Genomic DNA, 21,584 nt, shown 5'->3' with positions numbered 1-21,584 from the left:
ATTTTAAACAAATACATTTTTCATGGATTTGAAAAATAGAATGTCCTGCTCACTCCAGGTTACTTTAGAGCGCCGTCTTTGCACAGCTGCATTACATCGGAGCGCTTCATATTATGTTGTTGAAACTTGTTTTATTATAGTTTATTTAAACCACAATGGGGGGTGGGGGGTGATTTATGGGTGCATTGGGTATTTCGACAAAAACGTCTTTCGCATAGGATGCTCCTGTGCTTCCTCGCTCAAGCCTTGACCTTCAGTACGATCCTGTTCATTTAAGCTTGGAAAAACATCGGAAGCTAGATTAGACAGAGGGTCTGTCTAGCTTTAATTAGCGCAGATTAAATAGTGATTGTTCATGTAAAAAATCACCACTAGATTTTTACAGTTTCTGAAGAAAATGTGAGTGGTGCTTGTTTCTGATAAACTCAACTCCACAATGTGATGGTATTGTTTGTGGTTGCTAGGGTGTTTTGTAAGGCCCTATGAAATCTGTTTTATTTTTCCTAAATTCTGTGTTTTCCTTTTAATTTTTTCAAATTCTGTGTTTAAAAGTTTGATTATCTTTTACCATAAAATCTAATCTATTCAAATGAAACAAAACAATTTCTTGTCAAGATACCATTGCATTATTTTCATCAGATGAAGTGCTTTTTTTGTAAAATACAATGACAATGAAATTTATGAATTTGATCACAGTATCAATGAAAGCACTGATTGACATTTTTATTCAGTACAACAGCACTTTTGCTTGTGGTATATTGCTTATATATAATGTAACTACTATTTATAAATTGCTGTTGTTATTATTATTATTATTACTATTATTATTAATACTACATTGTATATTACATAATATACAACAGTTAGTTCCGGTCCTCAAATCTGATTGGACAAGAGACGTTCCATGAGCACAGATGGTCTCACACCATCAGCACTCGGACGCTTCACTGTGTGTATCACTCCGCTTGTGTTCGTGCCGTTCTAAACTAAAGTGTAAGAGCAGTACAGATGTGTTAAGAGCTACTGTATGTGTCTCTTTTTACATGTATTTTTTTTTTTACATATGTTAGCCAGCAGGTGGTGGCAAAAGATCATTTTTGTGTGTAATATGTGCCAGATAGTGAGTGAAGTGAATAAGCGTCAGCCAGTGTTTACATACAACAGCTCTACGTGATTGCTTGTATTACTACCACACTACTAAATCTAGGAAATAGCTTTAATCGGCTTTAAACGAACAACTTCAGCATTACGGCTCATCACAGCTGAGAGACACAACAGACTGATTAATTACACAAACTCAAGGTGCTTACCTCTTACCGGAGTTTCCACATTGGAGAGGACATGCTGTTTAAAATGGAAGAGAAGATTGCGGTTTCTATCTTTCTATAGTGAAAGACTCTTGCACACCGGCTACCGCGAAATAGGGAGAAATACCCCCACTTGGACGCTATTTTTCCACTGAGAAAGCTGATCTTCAGAAAGCTGACAGCATCTCTGCTTGGGAGTGGCAATAGGTGATCGCACACGCTCCATCTCTCTCTCTCTCTCTCTCTCTCTCTCTCTCACACACACACACACACACACACGCACACACACACATACACATCCATCCTTGTTTATCCAATAACTTGTTAGAAACATCACAAGCCGTGATACTATTTCTGAAATGACATTTTTTAATTAATAACGAAGGCTTGGATGCATCATTTGGTTTGAACCAGCAACGGCAGATTCTGATCCATTGCGTAAGAAAGTAGTTCCATGCACAAATGCGTTATTATGACCGTACTCAGTTTTTCCTACTTTACTTGTTCATTGAACTGTTGTATATAAGCAATATCACACTCGCAATCGTGCTATATGGCCCTAAATCATCACTGCTGTGTCACGAATGGTTGCTGAGATGAGACGTAAGATGTAAGATCTATTTGCAGGCTTTAATAAAAATGATGACATTGAAACAACAAACGGGAACTCAAAACAACAACAAACAAGAACTGATAAAGAAATGCAAAAACTAAAGGGTATTTATACAAACAAAAGCTAATGATGGAATGGAAAACAGGTGAGAACAGTCAGGAACAGATGGCAGTGATGAGGGCAGTGCATACTGGGTAACGGGGGAAACACTTCAAAATAAGAGTCCTAGGAAACATGAGAGAGACAGACTGTGACATAACCCCCCTTTTAAGGGGGACTCCTGGTGCCCCAAAGATGGCTGAAGAGGGCAGGAAGATGACCAGGTGGCCAGGGAGGAGACCCCAGGGTAAGGACTGGGTCCGGAGGTCTTGGGGGGGGGGGTGCCTCTCAGGGTAGAGACTGGGACAGGAGGTCTGGGAGGTGGCCTCAGGGCTGGGATAGAGTCGGGAGGCCTGGGAGGTGGCCACAGGGCCGGGACTGGGTCAGGAGGCCTGGGAGGCGGCCACAGGCAGGGACTGGAACAGAATGCCTGGAAGGCGGCCACAGAGTGGGGACAGGGTCAGGAGGCCTGGGAGGCAGCCACAGAGTGGCAGCCATGGAAGGCAGAGCCGTAGGAGGCTCGATGAGAGCTGGCAGCTATTGGGAACTGACCTATGTGATCGAGAGCACAGACAGCGACTGGGGAATGACCTCCGTGGTCATAAGCATGGGCAGAGACTGGGGAATGACCTCTGTGGTCATGAGCATTGGCAGAGACTGGGGAACGACCTCCGTGGTCATGAACACGGGCAGAGACTGGGGAACGACCTCCATGGTCGTGAGCATGGGCAGAGACTGGGGAACGACCTCCGTGGTCATGAGCATGGGCAGAGACTGGGGAACTACCTCCATGGTCGTGAGCATGAGCAGAGACTGGGGAACGACCTCTGTGGTCATGAGCATGGATAGAGACTGAGGAACAACTTCATGGTCGTGAGCACGGGCAGAGACTGGGGAACGACCTCCGTGGTCGTGAGCATGGGCAGAGACTGGGGAACTACCTCCATGGTCGTGAGCATGAGCAGAGACTGGGGAACGACCTCTGTGGTCATGAGCATGGATAGAGACTGAGGAACAACCTTCATGGTCGTGAGCATGGGCAGAGACTGGGGAACGACCTCCGTGGTCGTGAGCATGGGCAGAGACTGGGGAACTACCTCCATGGTCGTGAGCATGAGCAGAGACTGGGGAACGACCTCTGTGGTCATGAGCATGGATAGAGACTGAGGAACAACCTTCATGGTCGTGAGCACGGGCAGAGACTGGGGAATGACCAACGTGGTCGTAAGCACAGGCAGAGACTGGGGAGAAGGTGTACTTTTCCCTCTCCTCCTTTTCCGGACAGCTGGGATCATAGTTAGGGGAGCGGGCGAGGCCACAAGCATTGGCTCTGGGATGGTTGAGGCAACAGGCATGGGCACTGACTCATTAGCTGTGGCAGGCGTGGGCGCTGGCTCGTTAGTCGTGGCAGGCATGGGCGCTGGCTCGTTGGCCGTGGCAGGTGTGGGCACTGGCTCGTTGGCTGTGGCAGGCATAGGCGCTGGCTCGTTGGCCATGGCAGGTGTGGGCACTGGCTTGGACGAAGGAGCCGTGGAAGGCTTGGAGCAAGGAGCCATGGAAGGCTTGGAGCAAGGAGCCGAAGATGCAGGTTTTGGCCCAGGGTTCCCACCATAATCCACTGTGAAAGGGGAACCGCAAAGTTCCAGAGCCTTCTCAACATATTCACAGAGTGTCCAGTAAGGATCGGCCAGAGCCATCAGTTCCTTCAGTGCACTATTCAGACCAGTCTGGAGAAAACCACCAGAGAGCAGTCTGGATAGTGCACTATATTCGCTAGTTCTAAGAACTCACAGACGTGATCCTCAACCAGACGGTCCCCTTGCTTGAGAAGCAGAATCCGCTAGATCCATGTTGGGTCAGTTCTTCTGTCACGAATGGTTGCAGAGATGAGACAGGAGACGTAGAATCTATTTGCAGGCTTTAATAAAAATGATGACAGTGAAACAACAAACGGGAACTCAAAACAACAACAAACAAGAACTGACAAAGAAATGCAAAAACTAAAGGGTATTTATACAATCAAAAGCTAATGAGGGAATGGAAAACAGATGAGAACAATCAGGAACAGATGGCAGTGATGAAGGCAGTGCATACTGGGTAACGTCATCCGGGGGAAACATGAGGGAGACAGACTGTGACATGCTGTGATTACCTACGGCACTCGGTCTGTGGCCTCATGCCTGTGGCCAAATCACAGCAGTGCTGATGTAGGGCCATATCGCACTCTTGCTCATGTGATATTGCTTAATTACTATACTGGATTCCATGGTTCCGTCCATGTATTCTGCATCGCTGAAATCATAGGGCCCTAGTTTTGGGTGGTTGCTAGGGCATTGCTGTGCAGTTGCTAAGGTGTTCTGGTGTTGTTCTGGGAGGTAGAATTAATGTTTTAGCACAAATGGCAGAAGTTCGATATTTGGGGTTAGGGGTTTCGAAAAGTATGTGCAGTTGTAATACTGATGCTTGCTTTAGCCATCACCACTAATGGGGGAGAGATGAGCTAAGATATTAAACTCAATTCTTGGTTCACAGATATTAAACTCCACTCTATGGGAGACATTTACTTAAACACAAAGAATTGTAGCTGTATGATAGCACTGTCAGTTAAAATGAAACCCAAGCAAAACTGTATTATGTTATTTTCCAGTCAAATGATTTTAATGACTATTGTGATTCCAATAATCTGCAAGTATTAGTGTAGTCTAGTGAGGTCCACCCTGAAATTTTCTGTCACCTCTTCTTTCTGACAGACTTCTCTTTCATCTGTCAACATCCACACTGATACTTTTCCTCATTATTTGAGATTGATTAATATCAGTTTCATAAGGGTTTGTTCCTTCCCTCAGTCAGACTCTGTAGCACAAGATCATTGCTTATTCATGAGCCTGTCCTCTCCACAAATCAAATTCTTCCAACTAAAGGTCAGTCAGCCAAATAGAAATGACAAGCCATGGAATTTAAATGTTTATGCAGATTATGGCAATGTTGTCTTTTGTATCAGTCACTAAAAAGTAGACCACAATCAAAAGAGGGATTGGCATCTGTTATGCCAGAAATAAGAATAATTGACACATAGCATGTCTACTTTTATATTTTAGTTATCAACATTAAGATTTTAGGTTAAACTTTATATGAATGCACTGTATATGGTAAAGTGAATATCACTGGTTCTTTTAAGTTTTTAAAATTAACTTTTTTCCTTCCCTAGTTAATGTTGTATAGCTGTATAGACAATGTACAGCTTTGCAGAGAACAAACCACACTTGGCTTGCCTGACACTAGTGACAGTAAAACATTATAATGGACACATTAAATGCAGGGATCTCGAGACGTGTTTTTCTACATTTCAAACTATGTTTAATTTGACACAGCGACTTAAAGACGCTGTTTATGATGCAATGACAACCAAGTTGAGAAGCTCAAAACGTCTGTCTGATGTAAATAGGGTTGCCACCCGTTGTGGATTTTCCGGGATCGTCCAGGTTTTTGGCCATCTGTCCTGGAAAAATACAATTCCATTCCGGAAAGCAATATTTTCCCAACGTGTGTAAAATGGGTCTCATGAGCACTTTGGCGCATGGCCATGAACACGGGGTAATGTGTCCTCTGCGCTGCACGCTACTCGCGCGGCTGCAGACCTCGATTTTAAGCTCTGTACGCAAAAACAAGAGCAGCAGAAACTGAGTATCGATCAAATAAAACGTAAGATATTCTGTTTGGATGCAAGTCTGTGAGGACTGCCTAGATGCTTGACTTATAGAGAATGTATGGTGATAAACTTTAAAACACTGAATTCAGTATGTTTCTTAGAGAATTTCTAATTCATATTAATGGTCGACAGATGAAGGGTTTCAGTGCTTTATTCTTAAACCAGTATAATAAAAGTTAATTAAAACATTTATATAAATGGTTACATTTATTGTATTAGTGTTTACTACAAAGCATGCAGGAAAAAAGAAAATGCATTTTCATTGCTTTGTTTAAGCTTTAGCAATGCTATAATTTATCTTAACATGAATATTGATAGTAATTAAAGTATGTCATTATATCTATCTATCTATCTATCTATATATATATATGGATATGGGACTGTTTATTTTGTATTATTTGAATTATTATATATATATATATATATATATATATATATATATATATATATATATATATATATTAATAATAATTTAAATTGAAAAATTTATAATTATTTAATCATTATATATATATATATATATATATATATATATATATTAGTTATTTGAGGACCTTTCTCACCAAATATTTATTTATGCAGTTAATTGTGATTAGTTAGATGGAATTAAATCAATAAGCAATGTTAATCAATTGACAGCCCTACTTTTTAGTCACTTTTTATTTATTTTTTTATTCTTGTCAGATTGCAGTTACTGACTTTGACCCTTGTGCTTTGTTCCTCATTGGCTACCACTCCTTGTGTTCCCAGTTAAAAATGACCGACCCATTTAAATGGTTTAGGAATCTCCCTTAATCCATATATCATCACTAAATATTGCATTAGATCTTGTTTTCAACTTGATTTCTAGTAACTAGAACAGGTTTTGTACCTCTTTTTGGAATTTATTGACACAGCCTAAATTACCTGAGCTAATTCAACTAAATTTTTGCATTAAAAAAAGCCATTTTTATGGATATTTTTACTATATTAAATACCATACATACAATTTCTGTCCTGTTTATCACACTACTTTGTTTCCATGCTTAACCTGAAATTATTATTTATTTATTTTTGTTTTCTACTCTTTTATTAAAAAAAAAAATAAACAAATAAATAAAAAATGGCAGAAAGTTACACTTGTGGTGTTCCTGGTCAAAAATGACCGGCCCATATAAATCTCTATTTATATATTTTTACATGATATTTCATTAGATCTTTTTGTCAATTTGATTTCCCATAATTTGAACCAGTTTTGTACTTCTTTTTTAAACTTACTGATAGTAGGCTTTATTGACCTGACCTTATACTAGGAAAAGTCTCTGTAAATTAGTAAACATTGTTTTTACTCTTTGTGAGAATGTGAAAGTTCCCAAATCACACTGTTATATTTTTCCCTTGTTCCTGTGGGGTCAAGAATAGTTCAGAAGTTGCCTGTGATATCAAAGTGTGTCATGCCTGTAACCCAAACCTCTGTAACCCTTTTTGTAACCTCATCCATTCATTCCTAATGGCCGGTAATTTCTGACCGGGAACACAACATGTGTGTTTGTGTGTGCACATGTCCGAGCGTGCACACACTCACCCACACACCCCCACATGCCCTTTGGATTCCCAGGCAACCTCCTAACCTTTGCTGCATTGGTAAAAATCATACAAAATTTTCGAGCTTGCCTAGGAAACTAAAGGGTGTGTGTGTGGGTTTGGGTGGTTTACGAGGACTTTTTTTTAGGTTACAAACTGGTAATTACAAGGGTATTATGCTATAAATGTGGTTTATGAGGACATTTCTAGTGTCCCCATAATTCAAATTGTATAAAAAACATACTAAACAATGTTTTTTTGAAAATGTAAAAATGTGTTATGAGTTTTTTGTGAGGGTTAGGTTTAGGGGTAGGGTTAGGGGATAGGATCTATAGTTCGTACAGTATAAAAATCATTATGTCTATGGAGAGTCCTCATAAGGATAGCCACATCAATGTGTGTATGTGTGTGGGTTTGAGTGGGGTTGAAGTGCCCGAGGACTGGATGTGTGCAAGTAAACTCCAGCTGTGTGCAAGTATGTGTTCTTCAGATGGTTGGACAGGCTCCTGAACACTTTTTTTTTTTTTTGGGGGGGGGGGGGGATTGTCAGATACCATATGTGAACAAAGTCAAGGAATTCAAAAAAATATATAATCATCTGGGTCAAAATGATCCAAACACAACATAAGGGTTAGGGTAATTACTTTTAAGTTCATTACTTTGGTTACACATATTTCTAATATAATTTTTATTAGTTATTTTTTTTATTTATTTTTTTTTTATGTAAATACATTTAAAACATGAATTCCTTCATTCATATGTACATCTGTTTGTGTTTTGTGACAACTGAAGGGTGTACAATAATGAACAGGGAGGAAATATAGACATTATTTGAGCAGCAAATCAAAATAATTTCTGTGGAAAGTGTTTCAGAAAGTAACTTAAGTTAATTTAATTAGTAATGTTATTACGTTTTGAAGAAGAGTTACTAAAGTCATCTGATAACAATTTTAAAGAAGTGATTAGTAACTTACTCAACACTGAATCTACTGTATGTAATGTTCTTCAAAGAAATTAACTTAATTTAAAAGTCAGTAACTGTAATCTGATTACAATAATTTTAATTGTAATTTGTTACACTACTTTTGACAAAAATTTAATTAGAGTAGGGTAATTACAGTAATTCATTTTGTTGTAATCAGATTACACCCAACACTGTTAATGCTGCACGCTCTTTTATAATTATAAAATAATGAGCAAAATGTGTTTAAAATTAGGTTTAGATTGGATATAACACATTACTCCTAGAGGCACTAGGAAATACTTTTAGGAAATATACATGTGCTGTATATGTGAACATCTCTTAAGTATTAACATACTAAATCATTTAAAAAAAACAAAAACAAAAAACAAGCTAATCCAAGAAATAGGCTTTGTGGAATTTTAAATGCTCATTTCATTAGTTTAAGAAAGCATCATTTATTTATTTACTACGTCAGTGATTATTTTACTAACCTCTCATAGAATCACATTATAATACCTTCAATTTTGCTAAATTATTCTTATGTGGCTCATTATATTAATTTGGGGCTGTTTCCTGCTAAAATGAACACTAGAGGTGCTACAAAAATAATTATTTTTATTCACTTTCACACAAATCATGAGTAAATCGGCAGAATATCAGTTCATAAACACTTTTCTCCCTGTTCCTCACACAATGTTATCTTATATCTAAACACTTTTTACTATATCCCCTTAATGTAAAGCGATACATTTTAACGTTTGCATTACATAACCAACTGCTTTTACAAGCTTGTTTAAGTGTGATCAAATTTACTCAGTAGCTCAACTGATATAGATTGCACTTGTGATGCAAAGAGTCCTGAAGCACACGGGAGCTGAACTATCATAGAAGCGCCATAAAATGACGTGGTTGCTTCAGCAATCGTGTTTTTCATGTCACATTTGCTTTTTATCATGTCACGGAGAGGTGCAACTCTCATGACGTGGGAAGAGGTTGGAGGAGGGTCTGTCTGTGGTGCTTTGAAGCAGTGGGAACGAGAACAGGGCCTGCGGGCATGTGCCAAGGACTCAGCTGCAGGAACAGAATGAAACGCTCGATGCATTCGCCATCACAACACCTGCGCGAGTCAGTCTGCTTCACTGCTGTGTCATCGCGCATCCACTCAAAAACAGGCGTTACCTTTCAGTAATGTAGCATATCTCAGAATGAAAATGGAAAATTTAGGGCGGGACTTGATTCTGTAAATTGGAAATTGATTGGATTGTAATAAGTGGGTATTCCATACCAGAATGGAGAAAAGTAATTGGAGAGGAGGGATTGAAAATGAGAGGGCTTGCTGATGTCAGCAAGCAGAAAAGTTCTTGGTTCACAAAAGTTATTTTCCTATTAAAATTATTACTAGGTTTAGGGTTTAGGTAATGGGTTAGACTTAATGGTTAGGTTTAGGTTTGGTTAGGGGTTAAACTTTGAAAAAATGGTAATAATATTGTTCATTGGTTCATTCATTTTTCTCTGTGAGACTAAAATTCATAAACGTTTTTGAACCAGCCAACTCATACGATTTCTGACGATTTCACCATCTCGTACGATTACTACGACTTGTCATGAGACTGGGTTGGATGGACATGACAGGGTGTTTGGGACTCTCCAGAATGCCTGTTTTTAACATAGAAATACAGATCTCTTTTAGACTAAAATGCAAAGCTCTTGTCAAACGCCTCACCTCCTGTCAAACCTATGATTTCTTTTTCTCCTTATGGAGGAAACTTCAGGTGTAACCAAACAAAGATGAACAGCTTTTCCCCATTCTCTTTTCTGAGACTGTCAGATTTCTACATTACACACGATCAGTCATCATTTAACACTCACGGCTGTTGTTGAAGCATATACACTGGCCACAAACAGAATTTGATACTTAAGTCACACTTGTGAATGTATGAATTTCTTTCCATTAGATAAAGTATCAAACCAATTGGAATTTACTGAAAAGAAAGATACTGTAGCACAAACAAACTTTATCACAACATTTTACAAAAAGTTTATTAGGTTTCAAATTGTAAAACAATAAATACACTGTTTAAAACTAAGACAAAAACTATTTGAACTTTTATTGGTGTCAAACGTTAGTGGAATATGTCCTGTCACAAGCCTTTTTGACATTTAATCACATGCAGGATACAAATGATATATATCTACACTTCAACTTTTACTAGTAAAAATGCAAATTCTTGAGATCAGCTTTGGAATTAATACTAGTAAAAATTCTCATTTTTGATCTCAGTAATTAGGTATGCACTATTAAAATGTCAATTCTTGATATCAAAAATGTATTTATAACTAGTAAAAGACATAATTATTGATATTTGTAACTGTACTTTCACTAGTAGAATTTCACAATAATCTGTCATTTACTTAATAATTACAGATACAGTATCTACAATTTTGTACTAGTTTAAATTCCAAATACTCATATCAGCTAAATTTAAAACTAAATAAAACTAGTAAAAATGCTAATTTTAGATGTCTGGAATTGTTATTGTTTTATTTATTTATTTCGTGGCAATGTTAATTTGAGATATCAGGAAATTGATTTCAGATATCAATAGATGAAGAGTAATTACAGATATCTTAAAAGATGTTCTCATTAGTTACAGTCACATTTTAGATATCTGAAATTAACATTGCCACTAGTGAAAACCAAAATACTGACATCAATAATTGAACCAGTTGCAATGGATATTTTTACTAGTAACAATGTAATTATGATGCCAATCATTTTTACTAGTAAGAAGTACATTGCTGATATGTTTATTTAGAATTTCAACTTGCAAGAAATTATGGATATCTGTGATTGCATTTAAACAGGAGTAAAAATGCAAATTGTTGAGATGAGTAATTAGGTTTGCACTAGTAAAAATGTTAATTCTTGATATAAAAAAGTACGTTAGAATTATCAATTTAATAGTAAACATTTAATTGTGAATATCTAGAATTATATCCTACACAAGATTAAAAGTCAATTTGGCTTGAAATACATGTCCATAGTTGATGCGATAAACTATGACTGTGTGAACTTGAGGACAACTGACTTCATGCATCCACTAAAAATCACTTTGATGCAAGATGCTTAAAGGTAACTGCAAAAAATTGCTGAAAAGTGAAGTTAGTTTTGAGAAAAGCTCTAGTATCATTTGTTTGCAGACTTGCTTGGATATTTTGTATCAAATGCAATGACATTCATACATTTTTAAGAGTGACTTAAAGGTGCACTCAGCAATTCCTGAGAAACGAACTCAACTGCCAAAACAAACACACCCCTCCCTGCAGTGCTCCTTTGGAAACTCTGCCCTCGACTAATCATAATCCTTCTTTTTTAGTTTATATTCGTCTGACCTTTTTCTCTTCATCTGTTTCTCAGCCATTTGTCCTCCTTTGAGTTTAGAAAGTTCGCATCAGCCAGATTTGCAGTCGCTCTTCTAATGAATTTCCCTCTCGCTCTGCCCCCATCCCCCATCATGTGCACACGCAAGAACTACCCCCCTTGCTGATTGGCTGGTGTAGTGTTGTGTGGATTGGTCCGATCCACTTTGTTTTTGTCCCATTTACAGAGCCAGGGCTGTGTACAAATACTAGATTTTTTTTCAGCCCACCCACACAACGGACAGCTAGCAGACTGGGAGGGGAAATTTGCAGAATTTGACAAAAAGTGTATTGGATTAGAATTACTGAGTGCACCTTTAAGTGTTCAAATACTTTTTGGGGCCACTGTTTATCAAATATTGTCAAGAAGCTTAAAGATATTAAACTGTATTACCTAGCCCAGTGTGTGTGTGTGCGTGTGTGTGCACGCGCATTGACGGTGGTAAGAAGTTGTTATTAATGACTGTTTGTAGTGTGTATGGGATCATGTAGAGAGCTTGTTATTTGTATATGTGTGAGCATCATTACAGCAGACTTTGTTATGACAAGAACTTATTGAATCATGAATCTTCCTCCATCTTCTTCATCATGTGCCTGCTCATCCTCAACAGTCCCAGTTGCTCCATCAACTCTTCATCATAATATTATTCATGTTTTACAGCTAGTGCATTTTCATCAGGCAAGTGGTTGATTTATGTAAACCTGACAGGGAGATGTCTTCTTAAATTAGAAATGGAATTTTTCTTGATCTTTTGAAATCGTGGAAACATACTGTAACTTTCAGAATTCAAAACTTCCTTCCCAGTCCAAAAAGAGAATTTAATGAATGTAAGCTCTAAAAACAGCTCGTTCTGAACCTCTGTAACTTTCTGATGTCAGACAGATGATTACACCGCATGACCATCCGCATCAGATTTGGTGTTCAGAAACCAGCCAGCCCAATCACAGTAAGGTAATGAAAGCCAGATAGACACATAGAGAGCGCAACAACCTGGTTCCAGAAGTAAAAATCCCATTCATTTTCTCCATAGGTAAATTGATTTTTAACAATAACTTACAAACCTTTAAATACAGACCGTGAGCTATTATGTTGTTAATCGATGGTGCATGTATATACTTTTGTTGAAGCCATCAGTCTGTATTATTTTAACTTCGTTATTAAAAAATTTTGCTAAATGGCAGAATTCCTGGTGAAGAACTACACTACCCATTATGCTGAAGAGAAAGATCCACCATTCAGAGAATTAAGAGAAATCAGAGAAAAAAGAGCTCTGCAGCAAACGCCCACTTCCGTAAGGCACTTTTTATTTTAAATACAATATAATGTAAATGTCTTTTTTCTAAACTTACAACCAACAACTTTAAATCAGTTGTTTATAAATTTTCCATTGTTTTTTTTTTTTTTTTTTTTTTTATTCAATTAGGTTATTCACAGTGCTTCATGGGATTGCAGTTCATGCCCTCGTGAAACACATTAAGTGCACAGTCTTATCCACCTTTTCATACGTCCAGTGATGCTTAGCGAGAAATATGGGCATTACTTCCGTTGTCAAGTAAACACAGCTGTTGTTGCGGAGTACATCCATTCATTCTTTCGTTGTGGTGTTGGGATTTTGAGGAGAGGATGTATGATTTCGTATGGATATACATCAATCACTATGTCAGTAACTACATTTCCATCCAAGGATTTTTTGCGAAAAAAGTTTTAGCGCATCAAAATAAAGCTGATGGAAATGCAAATTATCGCTAAAATTTCACAAGTGTTGACAATATTTTTCCATTTAACTCTAGTACATAAACTCTATGTCAATACTTCAAATGTCGCTAAAAACTGGTTTGGAAACACTTTTTGTCGAGAAATTTGTCATTAACGCAAAAATATATTGTCACTTGACAGAATTAACCCCAATTGTTAATCAGTGTTAATCATGACGACGGTAAACATCCTTGAAAGCAAATTTATTGTACGTGATTATGGATTGATCTTAACGGCATATAGATCTGATGCTGCAAACATGACACTTCCAGGAGTGCCAACACAAATATCTCATATCATGCACATCGACAAGTGCACGGAGAACAAATGAATGGCCACTGTTTGCAATTAATTTAATCGCGATAGCCATCCGTTTATTTATTAAAGTTGCTTTTACACACCATTCAAAATAACAGACAGCAGTCATGGAATTAGCCCACAATACAAAAAAATACATAAGTTCTATGCACAAAGATGTTTTAAGTTAAAAATAAATACACAATACTAGGAGAAAACATATAACATATAGCCCAATTCTATAAAATTATTGTTTAGCTTATTTTTGAAAAAATGCTGGCAAAATTCCCTGTATTAAATAAAATAAATTAGCCTACCAAATGAATAAAGCATTAAATAAAATAATTACCAAACGATAATTACCAAACGAAAAATAATGTTGTTAGGCCAATACACTTTTCTTTACACAAACTTAAATTAGCCACCCTGTTCTGTAGACAAAATGTTCCACACTTTTTTTCAAGACTATAAACTATCAGAACTATTTGTCCAATGCTGAGTTCACTTTCAGAAAACGAGCTTTTGAACATTTTTAAACTTTTAAATATTTTAAATCTAACCCTCTTTACCTCGGATCGCATTTGCTGAGCTGCTTCAGAAAATGTAAATTGCATTATGATGCTAAAATTAATTTTAGATGACAAATAAAATAAAATTAAAATTAAAATAAAATAGCCTATTGAATATCAGGAATGTTTCATATATGTAAACCCTGATATTACACTGCATAATTTTTTCTTTAATGGCTGTGCACACAGCATATACACATCGATGGATGGTCCTTATGCTAAGACCGAAAGTTCCCCCATTACTTGATGCAGGTTGCCAGCTTGAACAGGGCCATGACAATTCGCTTTCAGGTCGGAACCGGTGGTAACCTGCGATAGGTACATATCAGTATATCAATATCAATATCAGGAACGATATTACAGTCCTATCAGAAGGGCAGCAGCTCCCTTTTGATTGCAATTCCTCCTCTTCTGATTGCTTTTATTTGTGAAATTAAAATGACAGTAAGTTGTCTAATTTCAATGAATTGTCTCAATACTCCCCATTTTACCAAAACTTCAGAGGAAAAAACATTAGGGACATCTGGGAGGCGAAAGGTACACAATTAGCGATAAACAAACATTTCTATATGGAAATGGCTTAAGGCCAGATTTCTTTTGCGATAAACCAAAACTTATGTGACAAAGTGTTTTTTTAGGCCCAAGGTCATTTGAATGGAAACAGGCAGAAGACGGCAAATTTCACAAAAAATATTTTACGCATTTTCACTTTGTCGATAACAAAATAGCGCAAAAAGTGGATGGAAACTAGGCTAGTGTGTTACTGAACGATAATAAACTGCAAAAAAGTCATAAAGACAAAGAAAGCGCGAACAGAACCGGTGCGCTGTTTCTCCTAGATGCAGCTGAGATTTAATCTAAGCACAAACACAACATTTCAAGCAAAATTATCGGTTGTTTTAGTAGAGTACATCTGTTATTTCAGCTTCAGATGTGTGTGCTAGTCATCTTGTCACCCTGCATGTTCAAATCAGACAGACACACTGAGGAAGAGCTGTGAAGTTCTCATACTTGGGTATGTAATTGTTTTTTTCAACGTGCTTTTCTGCTGTCTGGGGTGCACAGGATGCCGTTTTAAACCTCAAATGCCATGTGGTTTTTGACTACCTCTGTATGTGTTTTTTGTGATCCAATCACAAAACATTTTGCACCCCGTTTACAACTATATTTAGCACTGACTTTTGCGATCGGATCATCGCAAACCAGCTTATCATCCGAAACCAGCTTATTACAAGCTGTAAACAGGGTCTTTAAATGACTGCAGCCAGAGCTAGGGAATGTTGTAGAATGACTTCCGGTCAAAGTCCAACCCAAATTTGTTACCCCAGTAAGACCCCCAGGAAAAAGGTGGATAACTTTTTCTTTTTGTCTGATTTTCAAATACTTTTTTTGCTTCAAAACAAAGTTTGTAATGTTGTGATTCACCTCTTTTATGACAGATTTGATTATGTCGAACAGTACCTGCCCACTTTTTCAACCATCTTGGGCTGCATTCCACTTCACTTTTAACATCCACAAACACTTTTAACATTCACTTTTTAACTCCCCTAAGCACTAAGGGAATGCCTGCCACCATTTTGGAAGTCCGTAGTACTTCGTTAAGTGGGCGAGGGAAGTTTCTGTTGACAGACCCTCAACCCATCGCTTTTGACCGAGTGAGCGAACCTACTCAGATGTATGCTTCAGGCAGCTCCATATCCCACAATGCTACTCGATTGTGACATCAGAGCAGATCGCGCTTCATCAGCCCCACTCCACACAACTCCAGTGAATGATGTAACGGAAAGCTGTTTACAGCTGTAAGTGGAGTTAGGTTAAATAAGCAGTTTAGAAGAGTTACATTAAGATTTAACTGCATAATCTACCTTAAAGGGATGTTTCACCCAAAAATGAAAATTCTCTCATGATTTACTCACTCTCCTGGCATCCCAGAAGTGTATGATTTTCTTTCTTCTGCAGAACACAAATGAAGATATTTAGAAGAACATTTCAGCTCTGTAGGTCCTCACAATATACTGTAAGTGAATGGGTGTCAAAATTTTGAAACACATCCACATAAAGGCAGCATAAAAGTAATCCATAAGACTCCAGTGGTTAAATCCATGTGTTCAGACACGATATGTTAGGTGTGAGTGAGAATCAGATCAATATTTAAGTTATTTTTGTCAGAAATTCTCCTCTCTGTCCAGTAGGGGGCGATATGCACAAAGTAAATCACCAAATGTGAATGTGAAAGTAAAGGAAAAAGGACTTAAATATTGATCTGTTTCTCACCCACTATCATATCGCTTCAGAAGATACAATATGGATTTAACCACTAGAATCGTCTGGATTAGAGGTCTTCACAGGTACAAAAATTTGTGCCCGAACCCAAAGAGACCCGGAAATGTACTACCCGGACCCGACCCGGACCTCTCTATTATTTGAAAGCTTGGATCCGTACACATGCAGAACCGAGAAATGCCAGACCCGGACCCAAACCGGATACAGCAGCAAAAAAAATAACCTGTTCAATCCTAATGGTCATAAAGAGGGTGAAAACCTATCATAGATAGACTAACTTATGACAGTTTCTGGTGTGATAAATCTTGATTAGCATTTTAAAATCTCCCATCTCCCCTCAGAAAAAGGAGAAGGCCTCAGTCATCAAGAAAAACAACGCATACGCCGTTGCTGTGGCGAACTATGCCCCCAACATCACCAAGGACACCGTCCTCCCCACCATCGCTAAGGGGAGCATGGCCGAGCTAGGGAAGGCCAAAGTTGATGGAAAACCAGCCGAGTCTAAGAAAACCTTCAACAGCGTGAGTAAAATTGACCGCATGTCCCGCATCATGTTTCCAGTCCTCTTTGGGACTTTCAACCTGGTTTACTGGGCGACGTACTTGAACAGAGAACCCGTGATCAAAGACATGGTGCCCTCGAATTAGAGACCTTCCTGGGTTGCCATGGGTTTCACAAAAGCAGGACAAAAGACTAGGCCAAAACCACCCAGGGACTCTGAATACATCACTCTCCAATGCTTTTTCTCCATCTGCTCCCAAACAGACGTGCCATGGATTGTTGCAAAATGCCTTTCTGTCTTTATCTGTCTCTGTCTCGCTCTCATCTCTCTTTTCTACAGCTTTTTAAGCAGTGCTTTTGAAATGACATTTGCCTTTGTACATATGTACATACTGAAAAAGATGTGTTGCGTAAGTTCACAACGTTTGGTTTTGACGTGTTCTGCACCGTGAGAATTTGTAGTCAGAGTTCTCCTGAAATCTGACTTTGGACCACTCTCTGTGATCTAGATTAGCAAATTATAGTGATTTATTTATTTATCAAAATGGTGTAAATGTTACTATTTTTGTGATGGTGCTTGTTTTTGAGTAGCCTGTTATTTTTATTAGACCAAGCTCTTTTGTGGTTATGGTCGAATATTTTGTTCTGGGCCCATACACAAAAAAGACATGAAAACAACTGTTTACACACATTTATGAATCTTTTTTTTTTTTTTTTTCTTTTTGTGCTATTATTTTCTTAACTTGTATTGAACCTAGAATGTTCCTTTAACTGCATTTTGGATTATAACAAAATGTTAAAATGGTTTTGGACCTGTTTGATGTCAGTTTTGTTTTTTAATACATCCCTTTATCTTTAATGCAGCAGCATAGTATGATAGGGTGATGGGGGAAGCTCACACAACCTGAACTTTAAAGTCAATATGAAACAGCATTCGCAACCCAGTTTATTTCCGAATAAAACAAGATATTCAACAAATATATATATATATATATATATATATATATATATAATTTTTAAGGACCAATTTCCAATGACCAGTGGTTAGAGGGGAGGGGTTAACAAAGAAGACAGCTTTGTGATAGGGTTGCAAACTGTCCCATAATTGATGGGACGTCCCATATTTTGGCCAAAATTAAGACGACCTGAACGTCCCATCCTGTAAAGAGGCAAAACGTTAGCCCCCCCACCCCATTTGGACAGTGAAATGCTCGAGAGTGTCCTTGAGGGCAAAACGTCCCATATTGAAGTGCTCAGAATGCTTGAGCAAAAAGTTGACAACTCTACTTGATGTCAGCTGAAAAAGCAAAGATGTTTCAGAGGCGGAGCAAGTTTATTTCATTTTGAAAAAAAGATTACAAACATATACTTTTTTTAAATTGAAATGACATGCCAGGAACATGTAATTCAGATAGTAAATATAGTAACATTTTTAGTTTATGTTGAATTTGATGTAACTACACCAGGTGCTGTGGTCTGAACCCTGGAATCATCCATTTTGGCATGGACAAAAATTCTGTTTGACCAGCAATTGCTAGCATTTCACCTATACATTTTGCTTTGTCCAGTCAAGGTCAAAAAATATGTCAACACTGAATCAAAAAAGTGTTGAGGTTCTCTATGGGCAGAAGCCAAATCAACATTAAGAGTGTTTAATTAAAAGGTTTTCGTACCTTCTAAATACTTAAACTCACTTTTTAAGCCTGATCTTATGAAAATTGCATGCTGTGGCAACATTTTTGAAAAAACGACATTATGTGGTTCATTACATGTCTTGCGGCAGTTCTGAGGTGAAATGTCCACTGTGTGGCGCTAAAAGCAAATTTGTTCTCCCAAACAGAAGACATTTTTAAGGTTAATTCTCTATTGAGTTTTAAATCAACAAAACCGACCTCCCTACCCTAAACCTTCAACCTAAACCTAACCAAAAGTGTCATAAAAGCAAATGTGAGATAAAAAATGCAATTTCTGTAGAAACCATATAATTTTGTTGTGCTTCTATGACACTTTCAGCTCACGGGTCGACTTGCGTGCTCTTAAGGACTCGGACCCCAGTCCTTCACATCACAAATCAGTTCAGCTACCATGCAATTTGATCACCTTCTAACAAGCTTGTAGTTGGTTATGTAATGCAAACGTTAATTGTATTAATTGTAAATGTTAAAAGTCATGTGCTATACTAAAAGTGTTTAGATGTCATAAAATAGCATTGTGTGAGGAACAGAGTGAAAAGTGTTTTATGATCTGATAATATGCCACTTTACTCGTGATGAGTGTAAAAGTGATTAAAAGTCGTTGTTGTAGCGCCTCTGGTGTTCACCAGGAAACTGATGCTATATGTTCAATGAGCCATTATTAAAAATGTAGGTATAGTAATGTGATTATTTGAGGCCAGGTTGCAATTTTCTATGCATTGCTTTAATCCATTATAATACAATAAATCCACTAAATGTAACAGCTCAGGTTGAATAGAGCTTTCCTCACACGCCTCCTACAAATGTAAAGTGTGTAATTTTTTCAAAGATAAAATACTTCTGTCATCCGTAGGTTGAGTCTAGAGATACATACATTTACACACTTCACCTTTCAAACTGGAACTGAGGATATGAGTGAACACATTAAAAAACACTTAAAATACAACCATAATATTTGCTGATTTCATGTTCAGTAATTTCCTCATTGTGCCACTGTGCTTTCCTTGTACTGGAAACCTATTGCTGACGATGATATTTGGACCAAAAGACCGACAAGTGCTTCAACTACTGCATGTTTACAACAATTGTTTACCCTCCAAAATGAAACGAAATATTTTTGCTCTTAAAATTTATCGTGTTCCTTATAAAAGATCATGCAGTAATGTTGTAAAAATGTCATTGACTCTGAATTCCACAAATTCTGAATGCCTGTCACAGAGTGAACAACATATTATATAGATATTGTTGATGTACACTTGTGTATGATTTAACATGAGCCTGTTTTATGTTGTCTGTTTGTACAGTTTTATAGACACACACACACACACGTCAAAATAAGCATTGTGTTTTTTTTTTCTTTTTTTTTTCTTTTATCAAGCAAACCTTGGTTTCAAAGTAAAAATTATTTTTGAAGGAAATATGTATGTTAATTTAAGCATGCTGTGGCCTCTTCTTCGCTCTATAGTACATGATCAAATAATTCTGGAATGGTGTACATTGTTGTTACTATTATTTAGTACTATTTATTACTGTTAATTTTGCTCATTATAATATAAACATATACTTTTCTAATTTTCAAAGTGTCAATATGTTTCATAATATTGTTTTTCAGACGAAATGTATTTAATTATTTATTGAGATATATACTTATATAATAATTTATTATCTTCTTAATTTTTTATATGTATTTGACATGCTTTCATCATATTAAAACAATTTTCTGTGTGGTATAATATCGTTTCAAGCTCTGCTTTACTTTTTCATGTTGCTTTGATTGTACTGAAAGATGGTTGCATCTTTGTTATGCATAAAATGTTTGAGCAATAAAAAAGAGGTGATATTTCAAGTTCCTGGCATGGAAACAAGCTTTCCACACTCAGAATGTAACTACATCTCATATGCCTGCAGAAAGACAGTGTAAATACATCCCGTAGGGAATGTTCATATTCTCAGTTGGTGGGATGTTCCGAAAAGAATGTTTAAATTTTACAGGGGGTTTTTTTGTTTCATTTTTGGGTGTTACAACTGAACTGTCAATCAACATTTAACGATAATTGCATTATGATTTAATTGAATACATGAGGAAGAATCATAAAATGTATATCTTTGCAAACAAATCATCAAGACCAGATACGTTCTCCACTAATCTCGGTTACACTTCTATATCATGAGTTGAATATGTTGTTTCCTAATGTGTGTGTGAATTTGGGCACATAGAACAAGCAAACTGCTTTGGTCCATCAAATGAAGGAACTCTTTATCTAAATATTGGTAATCTCTCTTTCAAACGTCATTCTACTTTCTCTTTCAACAGCTTCTTGTTAAATAAATGACCAGAATAAATCTATTATTCATGTCTGAATTGTTCATGTTTTTGTATGTGTGGGTGGATTGTTTTGTTCACCTTCAAATGTTGTACAAATGGGAACACGCCTGTATAGAGAAGCACTTCTACTGTTAAAGGGTTCATATAGTAGATTGAGATATCAAATTCTCCTTTAGCTTTCAATATAGCCTTCACTGTATGGCCAAAAGTATGTGGACAGCCAAAACACTTGTTGAACATATAATCTTAAAACCACTGGCATTAATAGATTGTTGGTCCTCTTGAAAACTTTGACTAACATTGGGGGAGGGGTGGGGGGGGATATACTGAAAATTGGAAAAGCCATGAACGCGAGATACAACACTTCTGCTAACTCCACATCCTGATTGATTTGACTGTAGGTGCTTCTTTCTACAGTATATCACAGCTTAACTCTCATCTACTCTGACGCTCTGAGATCTACCGTCAAACCCATGAGACAAT

At 37.2% G+C, this 21,584-nt stretch overlaps 1 protein-coding gene across 1 annotated transcript in view; it reads left to right on the top strand.

Annotated features, from left to right (window-relative positions):
- Nucleotides 1–21,108, top strand: part of LOC127418150 (gamma-aminobutyric acid receptor subunit alpha-2) — a 145,882-nt gene extending 124,774 nt beyond the window's left edge. The window contains exon 10 of the mRNA XM_051658569.1: nt 16,922–21,108. Coding sequence (XP_051514529.1) covers nt 16,922–17,227 — 306 coding nt within the window. The 3' untranslated portion in view covers nt 17,228–21,108. The remainder of the gene's footprint in view (nt 1–16,921) is intronic.
- The last annotated feature ends 476 nt before the right edge of the window (nt 21,109–21,584 follow it).

The sequence above is a fragment of the Myxocyprinus asiaticus genome, chromosome 27 (assembly GCF_019703515.2).
Source record: "Myxocyprinus asiaticus isolate MX2 ecotype Aquarium Trade chromosome 27, UBuf_Myxa_2, whole genome shotgun sequence".
Classification (NCBI taxonomy): Eukaryota; Metazoa; Chordata; class Actinopteri; order Cypriniformes; family Catostomidae; genus Myxocyprinus; species Myxocyprinus asiaticus.
This window is presented reverse-complemented; position numbering and strand designations above follow the sequence as displayed.